The 21,586-nt window shown below is 42.0% G+C and overlaps 2 protein-coding genes across 10 annotated transcripts in view; one reads left to right on the forward strand and one right to left on the reverse strand.

The window, feature by feature from the left end:
- The window catches only part of ppp1r9a (protein phosphatase 1, regulatory subunit 9A), a 69,391-nt gene extending 61,612 nt beyond the window's left edge, over positions 1-7,779 (reverse strand). For 4 of the 5 annotated variants that reach the window (XM_049603294.1, XM_049603293.1, XM_049603292.1 and 1 more), the window contains exon 1: positions 1,181-1,505. The gene's annotated coding sequence lies outside the window, so the exon portion shown is untranslated. Of the gene's footprint in view, positions 1-1,180; positions 1,506-6,982 lie in introns of those variants that run through there. The other variant, XM_049603291.1, reaches the window with a different exon arrangement.
- On the forward strand, positions 4,574-19,896 carry sgce (sarcoglycan, epsilon). 5 transcript variants are annotated; one of them, XM_049603300.1, is made up of 12 exons: positions 4,577-4,792; positions 10,739-10,861; positions 11,115-11,284; positions 11,788-11,860; positions 13,326-13,524; positions 14,105-14,267; positions 15,885-16,099; positions 16,590-16,616; positions 17,093-17,281; positions 17,656-17,699; positions 19,309-19,346; positions 19,525-19,896. In XM_049603300.1, exons 1-12 carry the CDS (start codon positions 4,744-4,746, stop codon positions 19,573-19,575), a joined length of 1,341 nt encoding a protein of 446 aa, XP_049459257.1. In that variant the 5' UTR covers positions 4,577-4,743; the 3' UTR covers positions 19,576-19,896. The 5 variants fall into 5 exon arrangements, with proteins under 5 accessions (XP_049459259.1, XP_049459257.1, XP_049459260.1 ...); XM_049603301.1 differs by having other exon boundaries at positions 4,581-4,792; positions 11,127-11,284; XM_049603302.1 differs by lacking the exon at positions 16,590-16,616 and having other exon boundaries at positions 4,574-4,792.
- The last annotated feature ends 1,690 nt before the right edge of the window (positions 19,897-21,586 follow it).

Consider the following 21,586-nt stretch of genomic DNA (forward strand, 5'->3'; position numbering starts at 1 on the left):
TCTCGTAAAAAAAAAAAAAAACGATCACAAAGCTTGAGAAGGGATCATTTTCACCTTCCATAAATAAAACTATTTAGTAACATGGGAGCCAAATATGCTGATGTATGAGTCTTAGTACAAGAGGACTAGTTATGAAAGCCTATTGGACTCTAAAAGCACCCTGATTATGTTGTCTTTTCAGCACTGCTGGCACTGTTAACCTCCTCAAATCAATATCCCTGTTTGAGCTCTTTATATTTAAACTGGTGCTATGCTGCAGGAAATATTATTTTCCTCTCCCACTCCCTCTGTTTGCTATAGTAAGCTGTGACCCTTGTTCGCCGCCACATCCCATAGCTTTTTAAACCATCACTGAAATTATGCCGGTCCCTACTTAATGCCCTTAAACAAAGCATTTCATGGTAGTTGCAACCTTTACTGCACAGAGAGAAAAGGGCTGTTGAATGCCCCAGTAATGTGTTGATACCATCCCAGGAACAACAATACTAAACATTTCATGAACTGAAAGCCTTGCAGTTTACCCACCATTACAATAATACTGCATTGGAGCAGGGTAGCAGGCTAGTATTGTGGTTAAATATTCCATACCTACAGCCATACATATTTAATCCTGTTTGGAAATACATTCACACAAAGAGGATGATGAAATATAACACAGAAACATCCATGTGGGAAAACAGACAATCCATTAATCTCAGTTGTGCTGAATGGTATGGATGCATCAGCAGCAGCAGCAGCAGCAGCAGCAGTGGCTGAAACCTAAATGTCCTGACTCAATATTCATTATTCACCATGCCGGACTCTTGCTGGTAACACCTAGGTAAAATTCCTTGTGCAAAATAAAATCAACTTGAATAACATCCTGTGCTGCTTTGGGTGACATAGCACATAAAGTTAGAGGTGAAAGATGAAAGATGAAATTGAGGCTTTAACATTGTGTCAGTGGGATCAGACAAACAAGCACATCAGCCACACCGCACACAGCATGACAGCTCAGGTTTCCCCATTCTGACACTGTTAAACATTTATTTATGTGCATTTCCCCTCCCGTGCACATGCAGGGGGCAATCATATAAACGACTGACCTTCCTCTGTGATTACCAGAAGACTAAGTTAACTGTTAACCACAAACCACAGCGATGTTGCTCCAATGTTACAAAAACAAAAGAGTCAGACTTACATTCATGGCTCCGGCTCCGTTTGACGCGTGATACAAACAAACTGTAATCCCGAGGCGTAAACTCGTGGACAATATAGATGCTCTTGTCGCAAAACCTTTCGATAAAAACATTTCTATCCCACGCTCGTAAATTGTCCGGGACGGAATCGCCACTACAGAAACGTTTGGACACACTGGAGCCGCTACAACGCCATTGCAGGCAGTGGGTGATGCTGCCAGTCGCGCTATAGGGGTGTCGGTGCAATTTGGCAGCTCATCTCACAGAGAGCTGCACTGTGGCACCATCTACAAGGGCTGCTCCGATATACGTCTGCAGGATGGTAAAGCAAACATACTTAGCTGTTATGGTAGCCGGCGATTTGCGAATGTAAAGCCTCATGTGACAGGTGCTAAAACCTGAACTGCGGCAATGGTTTGGTCCGATAATCTGCTGCGCGGAGGGGGTTTCAGTGAGCTGCAGTCTGGCATAAATACCAGCACACAGCAACTGTAACTTTACTCGCTGCTTATTGTTCATCACTGGGGTTTGGGTGGGGTAGATGGGGTCAGGGACCACTCAGGCAACGCGATGGGTGCTCAAATTAGGGTGACTAGAGATGAGGGCCACCAGAGGGCCTAGAGGAGTTTACAAGAAGGTAGAGCAAAAAAAAAATGGGTGAAGTTTGATATTACTGTTAATTAACTGTGTGCTTGCTAGGAGAAATAAGGATAGCAACATCTGCTCCTTCCTACATCTTATCAGTGTAAGCATAGGTGTAGATTTCAGGGGGGGCACAGGGGGCACCACCCCTTCAATATTTTAAACATTTGTCGCCACCCATAGAAACATCAAAGTAGCAGAGGTCTTGCATTTCGAAGAAATTAAAGACATTTCCATCATAAAATGCTGCAGAGAAAACACAAATTGATGCATTCAAATTCACCAAAATGCAGAACATTAGGCATCTAACACAGGGTTTAAGTCAGAAGGCATATGCTGGCTTTTTGCTGGTATCACATGTAGTCGTCCAGCAGCTGAAAATATCAAAGTCCAAAATGTCCAGTGGGAAATATGCCAAATAAATAAATAGCGTGTTAATATATATCAATATTAATCTATATTTGTTGCTTAGACAACTTAAATACAAACATATAGACCAGATTTTTATTTTTACTACAGACGGATCTATTTGACCGACAAAGCTGTACATATGACACATCCACAGCACTCACGATCTTCTCTTACCACACTCACTGTCGCTAGGTGATAGCATCATGGATCACATTCTCCAAGCAGACCTTCAACACACCGCAACCTTGGAGCTCAGACCAGAGATACATTTGACTCTGCCATGCACGGTGGGTTTCACTGTCATTAAACGTATTCTGTTATATGGCCAGAATTCTGGAATATTAATGGACATATTGGCCATGCAAAAAAGTCGAGAGCAAACCCTGGTCTGATGTTCAAAATTTCCTGAGGAGCACCAAAAAACCCTTGTGTCCACTTTCAATGTTGAAATGGCACCTATGCCCTTGATTCTACTGTAGGTAAAGGTGACACTGGGCATTTGTTCCTTCTGGAGGGTGATAAGTGTCATGAGCAAACTTAATTCAGCCACACATGATAAAACAAGAGCCTCCGAATATTAAAGTTGGCCATACTGAACACACAACAGAATTTGCAGTCTCTTTCCTCAATTAAAATGTCTGATTTTACATTTTACATTTTTACATCACTCCTGCCACAAATTTTAACAATTGCCAACATTCAAATGTGTGGTTATCTTAATAAACACTGCAGAGTTATTGATGTCGATGTGTTATGATGCATGGCATTGTTGCTTACATGTGTATGTTGCAAGCACACATGACATGTTATCTTCTGAATTAAAATCTTAATCAAAATTTAATCACAATTCATTAAAAAAGTATGTGTGATTTAGCAGATTAAAGCAAGCGTAAATTTGAATGAAATATTTATGACTTAATTCGTCACCTTCTTAAATCCTATAAAGTAAATCTCATTTATAAATGTGCAGTCATATGATCTGCCAAAATATGCAATTTACATTATTATCAAAATAAGGTAAATCGCATATTTTGGCATGGTAAATGGTTAAATAAATTTTATGTAACCATTTCTGTCCATATTGAACTCACTCAAAGACACACATTTGTTCTTTTTCATGCAGTAGGCTATTGTTGTTCCATTTTTACTTATGATCTTTCACATTTTTCATTACCAGCATCTCTAAAGGAAGTCTTTGCCACAATAAACCTACATGAGCTATAGTTTGTTCCCATTTAGCAACAGGATGCATTTGTGAGGAGCGAGGGTATGTTACATCTTGCCCTGCACCTCAGAATAAGTAAAGTCAGGGCAACTACAGCGTAAACTGACACTTAACACAACCTATACTGAGGAAGAAGTGGACTGACATCAATCCAAATCAGTGCACATTCACCACATAAGATCTCAGGCACATTTAGCCACTAACTTAACCTCTTGCCAAGTGGGAAATGCTGTGTTTTCCAAGCATGAAGCATGCATTGACCTATACTGTTTGTTGTGATACATTCAGTCCAAACGCTGGCTATGTGAAGATGTTGCTAAGCAACCTAAAAATAATCTTAAGGGAATAAAAGGGAGGGTGAGAGAACAGAACAGCCTCGCAACCGCAGAGCGCTGAGGATGGATGGCATCATGTTCATCACCACATGCGGAAGCCATGAATCCAGTTTCAAATATCCCTTCATCAAACAAGAGGCATTCAGTGAACACGGTTGACATGTTAGCCAGAACCAGGGCCCTTCTCTGCAGAATCAAAGTGCGCTCTCAGTGGCAGCTGACATCAAGGGAGCATGAAGGGTGAATTAAGGGTCCCACGGCCCTTTAACCAGCCTGACTTGAAGCCAAGGGGCCAAAACATGACCATCTGTCTGCTAGGACTGCCTCTGCAGGGGGTCTGGGCAGATTGGAGCAGACTTCTTAAACATGTCTCTGCCCTCTAACAGCTGGGCTTGGGAGGTCATGTTCTGGTGAGGTGATGGTGTGTATGCATGTGTGTAGGAGCCTGTGTGTTTGTCAAGAAATCATCAAGCTCATAGATCAAAAAGAAATCAAAGAAGGTATTAATAAACAGAGTAATTTAGCAACCTTATTTCAACTAAAGATAAAAAGATGCTTTAAGAGAGTTACACTATAGGGTCAGTGAAATGACATGTAGTCCTTAATCACATGGAGACAAGTCAACAGGGATGCAGCCACACAGCAGCCACTCCTTGTGTATGATACACAGCCAGCTGAAACCTAAACCCCAGTTTAACTCCACCAACATCCCACAGAAACATCCACAGAAGGCGTGACGCCCCTTTCTCTGATTCATGCTGTGTTTTTGCCCCGTTTTTTTACGAGACAACCATCTTTTTCCATCCAGATGTGGAGCCAATGAGGAGCCGTGCTGTTTCCAGTGAAGGAAGGAGGCGGAGGAAGGAATGCTGCAGGATGCTTATTATCATGGCTGTCAAACCCCAGTGGCGATTAGATTAAAACAGCCTTTTTACATGATAGATTTACGAGGATGATGTGCACCATGTCCGCTAGAGCTGTCGCGGTATGGCTCGGTACGGGTACGTATCGATTAAACTCGGATATATTCGGACATTTTCACGCGTTTGCCTTTGATGCGGTGTCTATGCTAGCTAGCTAGCTAGTTAGCATGCTGCTGTTCAGCTACCGTGCTCATTTTTTCCAGGAGGCTGAGGAGGAAAAATGGCTAACAATAGGCAGCTATACCGTTATACAGTGTACACATTCAGCTTAAAAAGGGTTTTATACACTCTCTTACATCTTCAACGAGTTATATAATAACGTTATACAATATCTTGCTGGTTATATTTGTTGTCATTCATTCAGTTTTAATTACCTTTGTGAAATTAGCCCATTTCCCATGGCCTGTGTTTATATTTAGACCAGGTGTGTAATGGATGCCTAATTTAGCAGCTCAAGTCACCCCTAATTATATATGGGGACTGTATGTGAGAATATTATTACACTGCTTTGTTTTTCTTACAGCTGCTTATTAGTGGTACACATCTTGTGCTGGCAATTTATATTCTCTCTGTTGCCTGTTTATTAGGTAGACATATAGGTGAAAATAATGCAGTAACATAACAGCCTTGCAACAATGTTAAGAGTCAGAAATCTTGGTGCAAGATAGTCATATGAACTCCTTACATCCATCCACCAGGGTTTAACAAGTCTTAAATTTGATTTTTAAAATTTAAGGCCATAAAATGTCTTAAAAAGTCTTATTTTTTACCTGTGAGAAGTCTTAAATTTTGAGGTGAAACTAGGACTAACGGAGACATGTCTGAATACCTAATCAAATCTAGCTATTACACTATCTAGTTACATGATTAGTTATATGATATTATTACTTTATTACTCGTAATGTGATAGAAGATACACTGAAAAACATGTGAACATGATGTTTACTACCGTGTATTAATGCAGTTTGTTGGAGTTAAATGGTATTAATTTTTCTTTTTTGAGGTCTTAAAACATCTTAAATTTGACTTTAAAAAGTCTGCAGGAACCCTGATCTACAGGGATAAAATCAGCCCAGTATCACCTCAACATTACAGCAGGAATCAAAGGTCTCTAAGATTTGTCCATGCTTTTATCTAGGGGCATAACTTACAATTACTTTCATCATCAGTTAATCTGTTTTAAAGATAAGGAAAAGTAAAATAAGATGAGAAAAAGACAGCAGATTAGAAGTGTTTAGCAAATATTAAATAAGATATATGATATATAGCAAATGTAAAAACTAGATAACAGTAATGTGCAAATTATAAAACTAGCTCACAGTCAGGTGCAAACATGGTGCGATCATAAAAGCTACACAGCAACAAGTATATATTTTAAAAAGCGAAAAAACCTTGATAAATCCATTCATTGTTTGGTCAAGAAATCAAAGAAAAATAGTAATAAACACACATTAGAATTTCCCACAGCCCAAGAAGAGATATGTCTTGTTTTATGTAATCAACAATCCAATACCCAAAGATTTTCAGTTCATTATTATGACAAAGAAACGCACCAAATCCTCACACTGGAGAAGCTTTCAGTTTCAATGCACGACACATTAGAAACCATGGTTTCAGTTTATTCAAATTAATTTCTGTGTGCAGCTTCTCTTTATGTGGGGGATTTATCCGAGCTTGAGAAATGTGAATCTGCATGCACAGCTGTTGTATTAGACTGCATTAGTTTAAGCCAGGTTAATAAACTAGTAACAAACTGAATGTATAGTTTAGACCGCCCTTGAAAGACACACTTGTTCTATTCATGCTTCTGTTCAATGATCCAATAGTTTACATTGTGCATGCCTATGACGCCAAACACACGTCTTTACATGAGAGATTTGTCCATATGGATCGGCCCGTGGGCTTGAAGCAGAGAACAGCCCTGTACAGAGATGGTGAGTGGGTGTGTGCAGTGGTGCACTTCATGTGTTGACCCGCTGTCCCCTCTCCCCTGTCATAACACAGTGACACGCTCAACTGGTTTCCCATTAATACTGGCATTATTGTTTTCAGTTGTCTGCTGTCCCACAGACTTGGCCCACATACTTTTGCTGTAACAGCAGTTTACTGAATTTAGATTTTGTCTAATCCTTGCCCCTGCTAGAAGTAGAATTCATCCTTAATCATTAACTGTGAAACAAAGGTCTATATCTTCTGTTTAACACGATACCGGTGCTCTACTGCCCTGAGTCAACCTAATTGTTTTAGATAAATCAGTGATTTACTTACCCCCACAGAGCGCTAGAAGATTGAACTGGCTGTGTCGTGTCCACTCTTGTCCTTAGCCACAGCCTTCTGCCTGTTGTGACACTGACTACTTTCACTTCCAGGTCTGTGTTTAGAACAACGAGGCTCAACCTCATCACAGGCAGAATACCAAAGCTGCGGTTCAAACAGTAGCGATCCTTGTTGTCTGTGCTTCCCCGGAACACCAAAGAAGCACATGCATTCCTCCTGACCCGGGCGACGTACACATACAAAGCTGATTCAACAGAACTAAAGGACATCCCTCCCTTGCCTCTGTGTCGGCTAGCCGGAGGCCTCAGTTAGCTCGAGCCATTAGAGGAACAAGGGTGTGTTTTTTTCTCTATGTGCTGCCAATGACATTTTTAGTGTAGGCATCACTCCTGAAACTTCAGACAGTCCAAGGTCAGCCCTGAAGAGCATAAAATCTGGTTAGTCATTTCCACCTCCCCCATGGCCTGTCAGTGATCTACTCTAAATTAAAGATTGTCAGTTTATTATGATTATGTGCAATATAAAGGAAATACCTGAATGCCAGCGCGTATAGTATGTGAGCCCAGTTATCAGAAGAGTGTGGCTTGTTGTGTGTATGAGTGTATGAGCATGCACTTTTGTCTATCTTTACATTTGTCTTGCAGCAGGAGCCTAATGGTTAGTCTTCAGTCAGTCTAGTATTAACCTTTAACTGGTGATGTATTATGTACACAGGGCTCAACAGTAATAATTGCCAGGTTGCCAGTAGCAACCATTTTGAAAAAAATGGCAACCAGTTCTTGATCTCCCTAACATATAAAATTAAATAAATCCTTAATATAATGAAAATTGGTGAGTTACATAAAAATTAACCCCATACAGTTGTCATGAATGTTGGAATTAGCTAAAGAGACCCAAACTGTTTTATGTACCAGCTGTAAACATGTCTATTTCTGCTGTAAAGTTGGGCATTTTAATATGGATGTCTTCGGGAATTGACTCGCTTCTGGAGCCAGCCTCAAGTGGCCATTAGAGGAACTGCAGTTTTTAATAACACTTGTGCGTTGGCTTCATTTTTCAGCCCTGGAGGTTCACGGTTGGTCATAAGTCAAAGTCATGACTCTGATGCAGGTGACAACACTGCAAATGCATTGGTGCGTTTACTGGCATGTGTGCAGGCATCTGTTTTTAGAGACAACCGTAAAGCAAGTTAAGTCGTTTGACTATGGGGTGAAAAGTTCAACTAACCCGTCAGCATCAAACTCGAATGTGCTTCAACGGACAAAAAAACAAAAAGTAAATCTGTGAATTCTTGGTAGCTGTAGTATCTCGGCACCCTTGAGCTTAACAGAAATACACTGCAAAATATGTACAGCATACTCATCAATAAGTGACGTATCAAGTTTACTAGTTTACTGATAACACTTTAGATTCAAAATCTGTCAAGTATCAGATAAAACCATATTTTTAGTTTCGGCAACCAAGAGCTGCCTGCTTTTTAAAAGTTAGTGTTGAGCCCTGGTACAGTAGGAGGGCTGAGGTCCATCATCTCGAGAAGGCCTGGCAGAAATTCAGCCCGCCACAAATAAGCAGATCTGATGCTATTAGCGAAGCCTCACTGTAGCTTAGTTAGTGATCTTTACTTATAGTGGCTGCTCGCTAAACAGAAGTGACTGCAGTCAAACACAGTCCAATAGGATCCTGTAAGCGAGACCGGCTAACATAAGGCAGCCAGGAGTGTGTGTTAGGCCCAAAGGCTTGCTGTTGAATCAGAGCTTTAATGTTGATCGGCCAAAACACATTTCAAATCCCATAGGTCATTTCCTATTCCTCAGACCATTAGGTGAGACCAGGCCATCTGGGCTCACTTCTATGTCCTGCCTGTCTCATCTGTGGACGTGCCACAAATGTTTACACCGCATCCAGTTGGCCTCTGAGCAGAACAGAATAGCCAGTACTTGACCTTGAATGTGAGTGTGTGACTGTGGTCCTTTGTGTGGTGAAGAATTGATGAGGCCCATCGGGTCCGGTAATAGAATCCAAGCGTGCGCATTCAGAGTGGGATTTGCAGATCGACTCAAGTCATCACCGAGGGCGCCACCGGTGCGCCGAAACTGAATGAGGTTTTATTCTTGGTCGCTGAATAACCTAGATCCTAGTGTCATGGGTGCAGTAGTAGCAGAGAAAGGAGCCATGGCGCGGATTAGTCTCGCTCAGGTGGTTCCCTCAATCTGTTCTTGGAAAGAAACGTGGTGGATATAACCTCAGGTTTCTACAAGTAACACCACATTTAGCGGCCGCTAAATGCTATTGATTGTATCTAGCTGCGACTGAGCCCTCGGGGACATCGGACATATGGCCAGTCACCGTTTGTGGCCACAGATGTAGCCCAGTTTAACATGCATATGGGAGTGTTTTATAACCTTACTCTTACAGGCGGCTCATCAGTGCGCCTAGATTGCAGTTAGGCAATTTGGCCTTGTAGATGTGGACTTCCTTAATAATCTGCAGCTTACTGTGTCACCTAATCTTTTATAACCCCTTTGTGCTCCCTGGTAATAGATAACACTTAACAACCGAAGATCACATACTGACTTCCGCTTTCATGGGCACGGATTAAAATGTAAATCCTGCTCTATTACTGTGTTCAGTGGAGACTCTCCTTGGAAATCAGCTTGTGTTCAAGGAGAGGGCTGTCAGTACAGTCGTAGAGACTCACTCCATGTTGTGATGCTGTAGAATATGTTAGTTTGACGTCAATAAGAAGATGAAGCGGGAGATAAACAATGGTGAAAATCTGTGACATTTTCCTTGAGGGGAAGGCACACACACAGCTTTCCCATGCCTTCTTGCTGCTTAATGTGTCTGGAGTTATGTGTCTGCAGGCGAGAACAGTACAAACTCTCCTTCCCTCCTTCTATTGCATTTCACAGCACAGATCTCCAGTCTGCCCTCCCTCCCTCTCCTCCCCCCTCCTTCTCCTCTTCCTCCTTGTACACTCAGTCTCCCATGGTGATTAAAAATTGAGTGCCCACCCACTGCGGGGAGAAAAAAGTGAGAAGAGGAAAAATTCTCAGAGACTGAAAGACGACAAGAGAAGGGGAAATAGTGGAAGATGCAAAGACAGGGAAGAGAGCTTTGCAAATCACAAGTCTTTTGTTGTGTAAACTTTTGTGAAGGGGCTGCCATTTTCCTAGCGATGCCCTTCACAAATACAGACTAAATGTTTGTGTTTGAAATGGAGTGGGGCTAAACAGAGAGAATAATGGAGACGGAGTGGGAGGAGGGCACGAAAACAGCTCCATACAGTCTGAATGACTCTCATTACTGCTGCTTTTACTCACAGTACCTCGGCGCCTTGGCCCTGAAATTCATTGTTTTGATTTAGCAGCTTGGTCTTATTATGTACATAATCATAGTCTTTCCGTCAGCTAATAATTTGAGTTTGTGCCTGTTTCTTCACTGCGTTCTTGTGTGAAGCAAATGCATTTTACTTTTAAGAGAATGCAGACGCCACCAGGCAAGAAAAGTGGACGAATCTGTCATTGCCAGCAGTATTGATTCTCAAAGTGTGAAGTAGGTTAGCAGGTGCTAGTAACCCCGAACGTTTACTTCATTTGTTTTCACCTCTATTAACGCCTTCTCTTCTTGTCTAATTAGTGCTGCTGGCAGGTCATTAATGATAAAGCAAACACAGAGGGGGGAAAAGGTGTGAATGTTTTGCTTTCAGGTGCTAATTTCCTTTTTGTTTTGAAATCTGTGTTTCAGTGGTCACCATCTTGTCAAGATCGCACGCAGACCGTAACGTCTACCCATCTGCAGGAGTGCTGTTTGTCCATGTTCTGGAGAGGGAGTATTTCAAAGGAGAGTTTCCTCCCTACCCAAAATCAGGTATAACACCATCACATTCCCACTTTCTGCATGCTTATTAGCTTACTATGCTTATTATCTAAGTGAGTAAAACATTTGTACCGGTAGTTGTTGGCGCAGCCATTGTATAAATGTCCATTCATCGCATTTCACTAGTAAAAAATGCTTAGCCGCTGTTGGCAAGTTGTCCACAATTCAGCTAATGGGTCTAAATGTACATTACTGAATTGGTTCTGACCTGTAACAGATCATTGGGTCACCCCTCATTAAACAGCTCTGTCTACAGGCGATGCCGGCAACGACCCGATCACTTTCAACACCAACCTGATGGGCTACCCCGACAGGCCGGGCTGGCTGCGTTACATCCAGAGGACCCAGCACAGCGATGGAGTGCTCTACGGCTCCCCCACTGCAGAGCATGTTGGCAAGCCCTCCGTCATAGAGGTGGGTGGTTGGACCACTTTCAAAGTGAAGAGAGGGAAGATGAAGGCATTCGTGTTTCTGTTTAATGTGTCAAGAAAGTGAAACTGTCGTACAACATGAAAGCATTAAATTAAAAGAATCATTTTTCATTCATTTAAACAGAAGGCAGTGTCACATATTTTTAGTCTCTACCAAATCACACACATAAAGGTAATGGAGTAGTAACACATTTGAATTGATTTTACAGAGCACAGCTGATGTAGCATAGTAAAATGTTAAGCTACAAGTCTTCAGACTTAAATTCCATTATGTTTTCTTATGCTTTCTTTGTCCCCCATAAGCTACTGTAGAAATTCTTTTCCCAAAAGGCTTAGCGTTCCCAGCGGCGCACATGTGCCTCTATACGGCGTCTCAGTCTTGCACAGAGCCTGCGTAGTGTGTATCTAGCTCAGCCTTGTCCAGAGTGCTGCTGCCATATAAGCTGCACTGATCTGGGCTTAAACTTTCACCCCTGTGTGTTGCAGATTACTGCCTATAACAGACGCACTTTCGAGACAGCACGGCACAACTTGATCATAAACATCATGGCCACAGAAGGTAAGAGGTGCCAGTATGAGGGCTTAAAGCAAACAGAGATCAGACTGTGCAACTTCCCTGATTAAATCCTGAGGGCTCGATCAGTACATGAAGTGTCATGGAGAGGAGGAGAAAATGCTGCCTGTGACTATCTTTGTCAACAAGAACTAATCAGTCATTCTCAAGAAAAAGAACATGTTGTATTGATCTAACCACATGTACGATATATACAAGTGTCTCTACCAAACTCTGAATCAGTTATTGTTTGCAGATGAACTAAAAGATACATCAAGAATCACAAGTCAGTGTGGCTTCTGTAAACACACACTCCTGCATCGATACAGAATGTTATGGTCATAAATTATTATGGTATAGCTATAGAAAGCAGCCGCTCCCTTTCATCTGTGTGACTGCACCTCACATCTGTGCGTCTGCACGTTTGCACACCGGCTTGTCGACCAGTCGCGGTACATGCGGTACAAGATGAACTGAATTGGCTGAACGCTCGGCAGATGTTCGCGGCGCCAACGTGACATCACTTTCCCTTTTCTGTGATGTCATCTGCCATCTGGCTCCAGAAGGAGGCCAAGTCATAACAGAGCAGAGCAGACACACTAACGTCTGCTGGACAGACTGCCGAAATCAGTGTCATCTATGCTGCAGCAATGAAGTATTAATGATGTCATAGTCAGCAGAACACAACTGTAACTGCCCCCTCGCTTCTCTATCTGCAGATCCTTAAAAAGTCTTAAAAGGCACGAATTCATTAATCTAAAAAGAAGGGTCTTAATTGGTATTAAAATGTCTTAAAATAATCTTTTAAAAGTCTTAAAAATAATAATTAACATCATCCAGACGAAATTGACGAATGTTTTACGTTACAATAAACATTTGTGCAAAACTGTCCTTAACCTTTTGTAATTCATTCATTCATCTTCTAACCGCTTCATCCTCTTGAGGGTCGCGGGGGGGCTGGAGCGTATCCCAGCTGACATCGGGCGAGAGGCAGGGTACACCCTGGACAGGTCGCCAGACTATCACAGGGCTGACACATAGAGACAAACAACCATTCACGCTCACATTCACACCTACGGGCAATTTAGAGTTGCCAATTAACCTAGTCCCCAATCTGCATGTCTTTGGACTGTGGGAGGAAGCCGGAGTGCCCGGAGAGAACCCACGCTGACACGGGGAGAACATGCAAACTCCGCACAGAAGGGCTTCCGCGCCCGGGATCGAACCGGCAACCCTCTTGCTGTGAGGCGAGAGTGCTAACCACCACACCACCGTGCCGCCCCCCTTTGTAATTCATGCCCTTTTTTTCTTTAATAGTTTATCTTAAAATTAGTCTTAAATTTCATTCAAGTGGCATTAAGAAAGCTGAAAAAGGTCTTAAATCTAACTTGCCTTAAGCTGTAGGAACCCTGTCCCTCTCCGCCATTCAACTTTGATTCTGAGTCTCTCTCTCCCTCATCCCTGTGCACAGAGTTCCCTCTGCCCTACCAGGCGGAGTTTTATATCAAAAACATGAATGTGGAGGAGATGCTAGCCAGCGAGGTGCTGGGGGACTTCCTTGGAGCGGTAAAGAACGTATGGCAGCCTGAGCGCCTCAACGCTATCAACATCACCTCAGCTCTGGACCGTGGCGGCCGTGTGCCCCTGCCCATTAACAACCTTAAAGAAGGGTGAGGAGTTTGAAAGTTTTTCCAGACTTATATTGCAGCACTGAAGGAAAGATGATCCAGTCACAGCTAAATTAATTTTCTTTCTTTTTAGGCTCTTTTTATTGCACATTACGTTGATTTTTTTTATACTGAAAACCAGATAAATTGCGGGATTAGTGTTATGATTCAGGTATAATTCCTTTTGGATAACTCATACACACTAAGCATGAGTTTTAACATGGTCTCCCATCAAACAAATTGCTTATATTTTCAGCCCACTCACATCATGCTGACATTTTATTTAATTGGGGCCCTAGGGATCCACCGTTCGCTGTGAATTAGATGAGTACACTTGACTGTCAGCTCCGACAGATACTGTCAGCTGGTCTAGTTCAGAGGGGAATAGCCCACATCAACTGCCATAAGTTGTGCATCAAAGATTCATGCTGACGTTTTGGAAGATGAAAGCATGTAGGAGAACGCTCAGCGAAGGAGAAGTGCTCTGACTATTACAAGCCTCAGCATAAACATGTAAAATGAGGCTCCATTTTCTCTCCTCTTCTCTCATGCTTTGCGTTTCACTTTCTCCTCCCCTCTCCAGAGTGTACGTGATGGTCGGCGCCGATGTTCCCTTCTCTTCGTGCCTGCGGGAGGTGGAAAGCCCACATAACCAGCTGCGCTGCAGTCAGGAGATGGAGCCTGCCATCAGCTGTGACAAGAAGTTCAGAGCCCAGTTTCACATTGATTGGTGTAAGATCTCTCTGGTGAGGATTGTCTTGCACAGATTTGCTTGGATTGAAGATTGCAGGTTCTTTAAAGGGGAACTATTATGCTCATTTTGAGGCTTATACTTGAACATGTTAAAATGCTTCAGAGGTCAAAAAACACGTCATTTTCTTCATACTGCCTAGGGCTGGCTCCCTTCTCTCAAATTCATATCTCAGCATTTTCAGGCTGAATGGTGTTACACAATATATATCTCTGTAAAGTCGTTTACCATGGCCTGTCAAATGAATCTAGTGCTGAAAAATGATTTAAATATTTGTATTTATTTAATCTCATTTCTGCACAGAGCATCAGCAGAGAGGCTGAGGGAGGGAAGGAGCGAGAGATACTTTGTCTGCGTTATATACATCTTGTATGCTAAACGTCTGTGTTGTTGCTGCATTTTTTAAACAGATCTGTCACCTGCATCCAGGCGCTGTCTCAGTGTCACAAAATAGTCTACAACTAACAAAAAGAACAGCAATGCACTATGATCCACCTCACGCATAGACTAGCAGCGCAGTGCTGGATTACATGCGTGCTACTGCGGTGATTTCAGTCATCTCACAGACTGATTTAGTGTAGCACGTGCAACATATCGACCAATGTCGCACTGTAGACCAATTAACAGACAGATTAAACAGAGGAGCGGCTCTGCGTCTCTCTGAGTGTTGCTGTAGAACTTGTGAGTTACCAAGTGGGGCGTAAAATATATTGATATATCATATATAGTCGCCACATCGCCCAGCCCTAATACTGCCTGTGCCGAAACACCTGTATTCACCCTCTGTCTGAGATACTCCATTATAGCGCCTGTCTCTTTAAGCCCCCCTACTGAAAAAGCCCAGTCTGCTCTGATTGGTCAGTGCTCCTGGGTCTTTCAAATCTTTGCGTCTCTGCACCCTCATAGCAGCCAGGAAAATGGCATTAATGGAGAAAAGCAGTACTTTCTACTGTGAGAAGTGATCAATAAAAGCCTCTCAATACAACAGGACATGTTCCAGCAGGAATAAGATATGAAATCAGTTTCCCTGACGACAGCATGTAGCTACGTGTAGCAGTGTACTTGCAGCTGGGGAATGACTGTAACACAACATAGTGGCACTTTCTACCATAAAAAAAAGTCCCCAAATCTTCACAACTGGACACGTTTCAGCAGGAACATGATCTGAAGTCTCAGAGACATTAACAACATCTGATACCAGGATTACATGTTTTCTTGATGTTAGCATGGAACAGTGTGGGCTGTGTAATGAAAACACTTGCAGAGACGTGCCTGGAGCAGATGACCATATAAGGAAATCTGTCACGATTGGATGCAGGCTTGTCTTGAAAGTAGAAAACAGTATTTAGAGTGGTCTGAAGCCTGAGGTTTTTGCTCAGTTATACATATGTTTACGTCATTATTTTAAACTTTGGCTATGTTTCATATGGACATCTGACATTTATATACATGATATATATATGACAGAAATTGAGGAAAAGCATAATGGGTCCCCTTTAATGCTGAGATGAACAGGTACACTACACAGTCTTTTCAGTAAATGCTGTCTACTGTTACATCTCTGACACATTTCTTTCACAGACGCTGTATTAACTACGACTTATCTCTTTAGGTTGACATCAACAAAGTGGCCCCGGTATACATTACCCGTCCCGACCCAGGCACCGGGATCCTGCCTGAATTCGGGGAATACAACCCCCCCTCTGAGTCCCTGCAGGGCCGCAACTACTTTTCAGACTTCCTTGTCACACTGGCTGTTCCCTCCGCTGTGGCACTAGTCCTCTTCTTCATCCTCGGCTACACTATGTGCTGCCGGCGGGAAGGGGTGTAAGTGTGCTTGGTCTTATATTTTTATGCAAATATCGCACCAGACACCCCAACAAACATTTGAGGAAAGCAGAGAAACTGTTACTGAAGTTTATGAGAAGCAAATGCGAGACAGGGTTGATAGTGCAGGATATTTAGATAAGAGCAATAATCTGGACTGGAATTGCAGCGTGTCATTACCATCCAGTTGTACGGTCCATTTATATTACGTTCCCCCCATGAATATTTGTCACAGTTTTTTTAATTTTGTCATCTTGATGTTTTGAAGCATAGCCATGACATCGGTAGCCATTCATCCATGGTAAATCTCTTTCATCATCCTCCATCATTTACAGGCTGGGAGAGACGTGCCCCCTCGTTCACTCAATCTCGCACACCCCCATCACCATTTCCACTCTGTCTTTACCCAACGGTCCATTCACTTGTGTGTAGATGTCTCTTTTAACTATTAATATTAGTATTTAATTCATCCATTTTGTTTTGTTTCTAGGGAAAAAAGAAACATGCAAACACCAGAGTAAGTGTTTAACCTCTCCTGTGTTTTTCTTTATTTTGGGTCTGTTTCTGTCCCCTGCCCCCCCCCCCTCTTTGGTTTGCAGTTTTGTCATCTATGTTGTCATTGACGGCTTTCTCATATACATTCATGTGCTCATGTGTGTGTTGACATCCATTCATCCAAACGGGCTGCTCAAAATTTCAATGGCCAGGTGCAGGTTATTAATGTTGTAGCTATAACAGATTGCCTAAAACGTACATAAATCAAAGAACATATCTTGCACCATAAGTCAGACAAAGTAAAGAAGTTACAACGATAGGTTAGGGTGGAGGTTATGTTGCTGTTGTGCATGCATGAATTGAGCGCAGAACTCACCATAGCTGATAGAAATTGATTGCCTATTTTAAATGTGTGTCGGATGAGACAAATTAACACCACCCGCTGTGACTACACCGAGCTTCAATACGTGTTAACCGCACTGCCTCTCCCCTCTCCAGCATCCAGCTGGTTCACCACAGCTCAATCCAGAAGTCCGCCAAGGAGCTGCGGAGCATGTCTAAGAACCGTGAGATTTCCTGGCCCCTCTCCACCCTGCCCGTCTTTAACCCGGTCAGTGGCGAGGTGGTGCCGCCCATCCACCCGGACAACTACGAGACCACCAGCATGCCCCTCATGCAGACACAGACGTGAGTCCAAAGATTATTCGCTTTGGGTGAAGGGGACATGCACGTGCAGTTAACACAACACGTGAACGAACAAACAGACATTTGCTCATTAGCAGGCACGCAGCTGTATGGCTTATAGGCGCCGTTATAGAGGGGGAAATATAAGTCAAAACAATACCATTATCGTCTAATCTTGTTTTCAGTGCCATGTTTACAGCTAAAGCCAGTCAGGCCTCTGGAAAATACGACCACAGATTAAGAGGTTCAGGCTGTCCCATGATTTTTCTTAATGGGCTCGAAACGCAGAAATATTTGCTAATATAAGCACAACACATGATACTAAAGGCTCTTGTAATGTATGTGAATGCTCACCCTAATGTCGTTGTTGATTTCAGGAATCTGCAAAACCAGATTACGATACCACAGCAGCGGCCATCAGGTTAGTATTTCTTTCAACCTTTGTGTAGTAGCCAAGCAAACTGCCTTGCTCCATCTAATATGACACTATTTATTAGATAATAAAAGTAATAAATAAAGAATATAGATGCTGCAGTTGCCAGAGCTACAGTTCAAGGGACAGTCCACCCCAAATTGAAAAATACATAATTTACTTTTAGCTGTATTGCGGTCTATCAATCTAGATTATTTTGGTGTGAGCTGCAGAGTGTTGCAGACATCAGCTGTAGACATGTCTGCCTTCTCTCAAATACAATGGAATCAGATGGCACTCAGAAAAATAGATTTGAAAAACTCAACAGCAATGTCTCTTTCCAGAAATCACGACTCAGTTACTGAAAATTATCCAGTGACCTTGTTGTGAGCAGTTTGATGTAGGAACTATTTTCTTTCTGTCCAACTACACCCAAAAACTATCACATAGAAGGAAGCATGCCTCTTCTGTTACTGCACCACTGAGCTGGTTGTTACAGCTCAGCAGAGGAGGACGCCATTTGGGCACGGTCACACATGAGCGAATGTAGGCAAATGACCATCGCCTGCCGAGTCGATATTCTGGCTGAGTGTGGGCAGTGCCAGGTTTGACGCACGAGGACAGTCAGCTTGCCAGCTAATGTTAGCAAGCCTGCCTTTAAATAATGTGACATATGATCGCACGTCTCTCATAAGGGGCAGTTTGTGTTTTTTACGACCAGTATCATACAACATCAGCTGGTTAGACACGGCTGTTGGTTGAGGCTGTGACTTCACCGGTCAAAGTTCACTAGAGTTGAATTCCACGTGATGCGAAGATGCGAGCGGAGGTGAATGTTTTATTTGACCCGTTGCTTTTATTGGATGGAAGGGAACGGGAGGCAAGTACATGTCAGTGCAGATTTCACCCTTAATGGAGCACTGGCCACTGTCCATGAGTAGATGCACACTTCCTTCTTTGCAGTGATACAGTTGGAGGATGTAGCCTGGGAGGAAGAAAATAGTTCCTACGTGAAACTGCTCACAACAAGGTCTGTGGATTATCTTGAGGAACTGGGTCATGATTTCTGGAAAGAGACATTGCTGTTGAGTTTATCAAATGTATATTTTTTTGCGCACCCCAAGCAGAGTGCCATCTAGTTTCATTGTATTGACGGGAAGGCAAACATCTCTTCAGCTGACATCTCCAACACTCGGCAACTCACACCAAATACAATCCAGACTGATAAACAGCACTACAGGTAAAACAAAATATGTTTTATTGATTTGGGGGTGTACTGACATCTTTCTACATTGAGTAAGATGACTGCACTGACGATAATAATTACAATATTGGAGCCAGTTATTTTGCCGTGTTGCTCACACCCTCAGTCTGACCTCACCGTCTCCCCGCAGCACTGTAAAAACACAAGCATCCAGACTTTATAGAATTGGACACAGATTATTGAGAGCAAATCATTTCGCTCCACAAGAAATCAGAGCTTTACTTCTCATTCAGTGGCATCTCAGCCCCTGCAGTTCTGGTATCAGAGCGTGAGCGCCCTCCTGTGTACATGTTGTTCAGCTGCATGGCCGTACGAGCACTAACCTGCTGCTCTCTCTGTTTACTGCTAACAAAGGAGATAATTATGTCATGTCAACATTTCGGAGGCTGGAGGTAGGTGCTGCAGTTTCTGAATTAATGTCGAGATAATTCATGCTGATTTATGAAATGTTTTTCATGAAGTTATTTCAGCTCATCTCTGCAGCCGCTGAAGGGGACCATCAGGATATGAAACTTAAATGTGAATTCTTGTCAACGAGGTCCTATATTCTGTTTTTCATTTTTGTTCTAGGTAAATGGTATTCCTGAGGAGAGGAAGGTGGCTGAAGCACTGAATTTGTGACCAGTGTCGGAGCTGACTGATTTCATATCTACAGTATATCTTTGTTTTTTTCTAACATTTGTGCCAATCTGCATGCATCAGAAGTGTCTTTACAAAAGATTTATCATCCACATGCACTTACACCTTAAAGAGTGAGTGAGAAAAGAGCTTAGCTGATTATAAAAATACATCAGAGTATTTTGAAGAGTTTGTAAATGTTAAAACTATGTTTGTATTTCTACTTGCTTTGCACAATGGACCTCTTAGAGGAAGAGAGTGTTTTTGTTGTCATGTGTTATTAAATGTGTTTTGTGTCACATGATAATAAAGTCTTTCAAAATATTTTTTGACCCTAAGTAATTTTTGTCTCAATAATAAACAAGACGCTGGTAATGTCTGAATGACATGAAAGGTATATTTTTGTCCAAAAAAGAAGCCAAAAAGCACATTTTATGAAGGTAATATTAACAATGTACAACAGAATAAAGGCATTTATAAATAATATGGATACATTTCACATTTTTAAGACATCACAATTTTTTTGTTTTTACATGTAACATATTTAAAAGAGGCCCTGCACAGGGGTATAAATAGTTGTTGCTTTTACACGACCAAAAAGATCTATTAAGGCCTGAAACAATTACCAAATTTATAGCTGTTGATCAGTAATAGACGAAGAAATGGATCAGTAAACTTCACACATATCAACGGAAATCGCAACATGGAAATGCCACTCTCCTCTCTATACGATGAGGTGACGACTGGTTATAGAAATTACAAATTTACTTGGCTCTTCCTCAGTTCGAGAGCACGACCCGCACATTGTCTGATAACTGACACAAGAAGCTTCAAAAAAGCCGTTGACAGATTGTTCCACCGTGGAGAAGAAATCAGTTCCTTGTGGACCCACGATTTTCTTTTACAGAGAAGCTACATAAATGTGTAGATGACAATCGATAAAGCAATCTTTTACCGCCCTGTGGTAGATGTAATGCAACTCAAAATTCAAAAGCAAATACAGATTGGATTAACAATATTATACTTTTTGTATATGCCAAATGACTTTGACAAAACATTTCATTTACCCAATAAAAATGCAATAAAGTATATAAAGTATCTGCACCGGTATCCATGTTGAACTTCCTGTTTCACTGCAAAGATGAAAAGAAAACGCAGGTCTTAAAATCAAAGTGCTTATCTCTTAAATGTCTGTGAGGATATATAGGCAAAGAGACATCACCCAAAAATGTACAGTATATTCCTTTAAATGACAGTGATGTGCCCTCGCAGTTCAGTCAGTGCATTAGTTAGCAGTTCTTTTTAAATGTCGACATGGCCCTGATGCAAAGTGCCAAACAGAGGGAGGATTGTGATCACAGATGAGCATGTACTGTGTGTATAAGCCACTGAGAGAAGCTGTATGTTCAAAGGCAGTCAGTCTGAGAAATCCCTCACCCACTGACCGAAACGTCCACTGGCTGTGACAGCAGGGGAAGGGTGTGTGTATAGCCGTTATTCCTATGGTACAATATATGCAAGCCGGAGCATTTTCCACCAGAGCTAAGAGGCATAATGACAGGATAGAAACACTGCTGAAGCACTGCTGTATAAAATAAAGTCTCTCACTCTATTATACAAATATACACAGACTATGAAGTGAGCTGACAGGACAGAAGGGTGTAAAAGGCTCGACCTCCGCAATGCGTCTCTGAGGCAAGTGATCATCTATGAGATGCTGGGATGGGTACAAAATTATCTATGTAATACTTCCTTCACAAACAGCAGTCATGAGCGCAAAGTACAAAACAAAGCCCAAAGGAAAAAAAAAAACAAAAAAAAAAACTGTATAAAATATAAGCTTAATTTAAATCATTAAATACTGTACATACCACATAGAATTTCAGAGCTACAGCAGGTGACCACAGTACCTTTCAGCACAAGGCAAACATCTCTAAAATCACTCACAAAAACATTAGCAAAAATATGTCGAGGAATAATCCAACATTTTCAACAATTGCACTCCAAATTTTTG

The sequence above is a fragment of the Epinephelus fuscoguttatus genome, linkage group LG17, assembly GCF_011397635.1.
Source record: "Epinephelus fuscoguttatus linkage group LG17, E.fuscoguttatus.final_Chr_v1".
Classification (NCBI taxonomy): Eukaryota; Metazoa; Chordata; class Actinopteri; order Perciformes; family Serranidae; genus Epinephelus; species Epinephelus fuscoguttatus.

Coding starts and splice junctions, on each gene's coding strand:
- sgce (XM_049603300.1), top strand. CDS start 4,744: ATGATGTGCACCATGTCCGCTAGAGCTGTCGCGGTATGGCTCGGTACG. Junction 11,285..11,787: donor GCAAGCCCTCCGTCATAGAG/GTGGGTGGTTGG, acceptor TGTGTGTTGCAG/ATTACTGCCTATAACAGACG. Junction 11,861..13,325: donor AAACATCATGGCCACAGAAG/GTAAGAGGTGCC, acceptor CCCTGTGCACAG/AGTTCCCTCTGCCCTACCAG.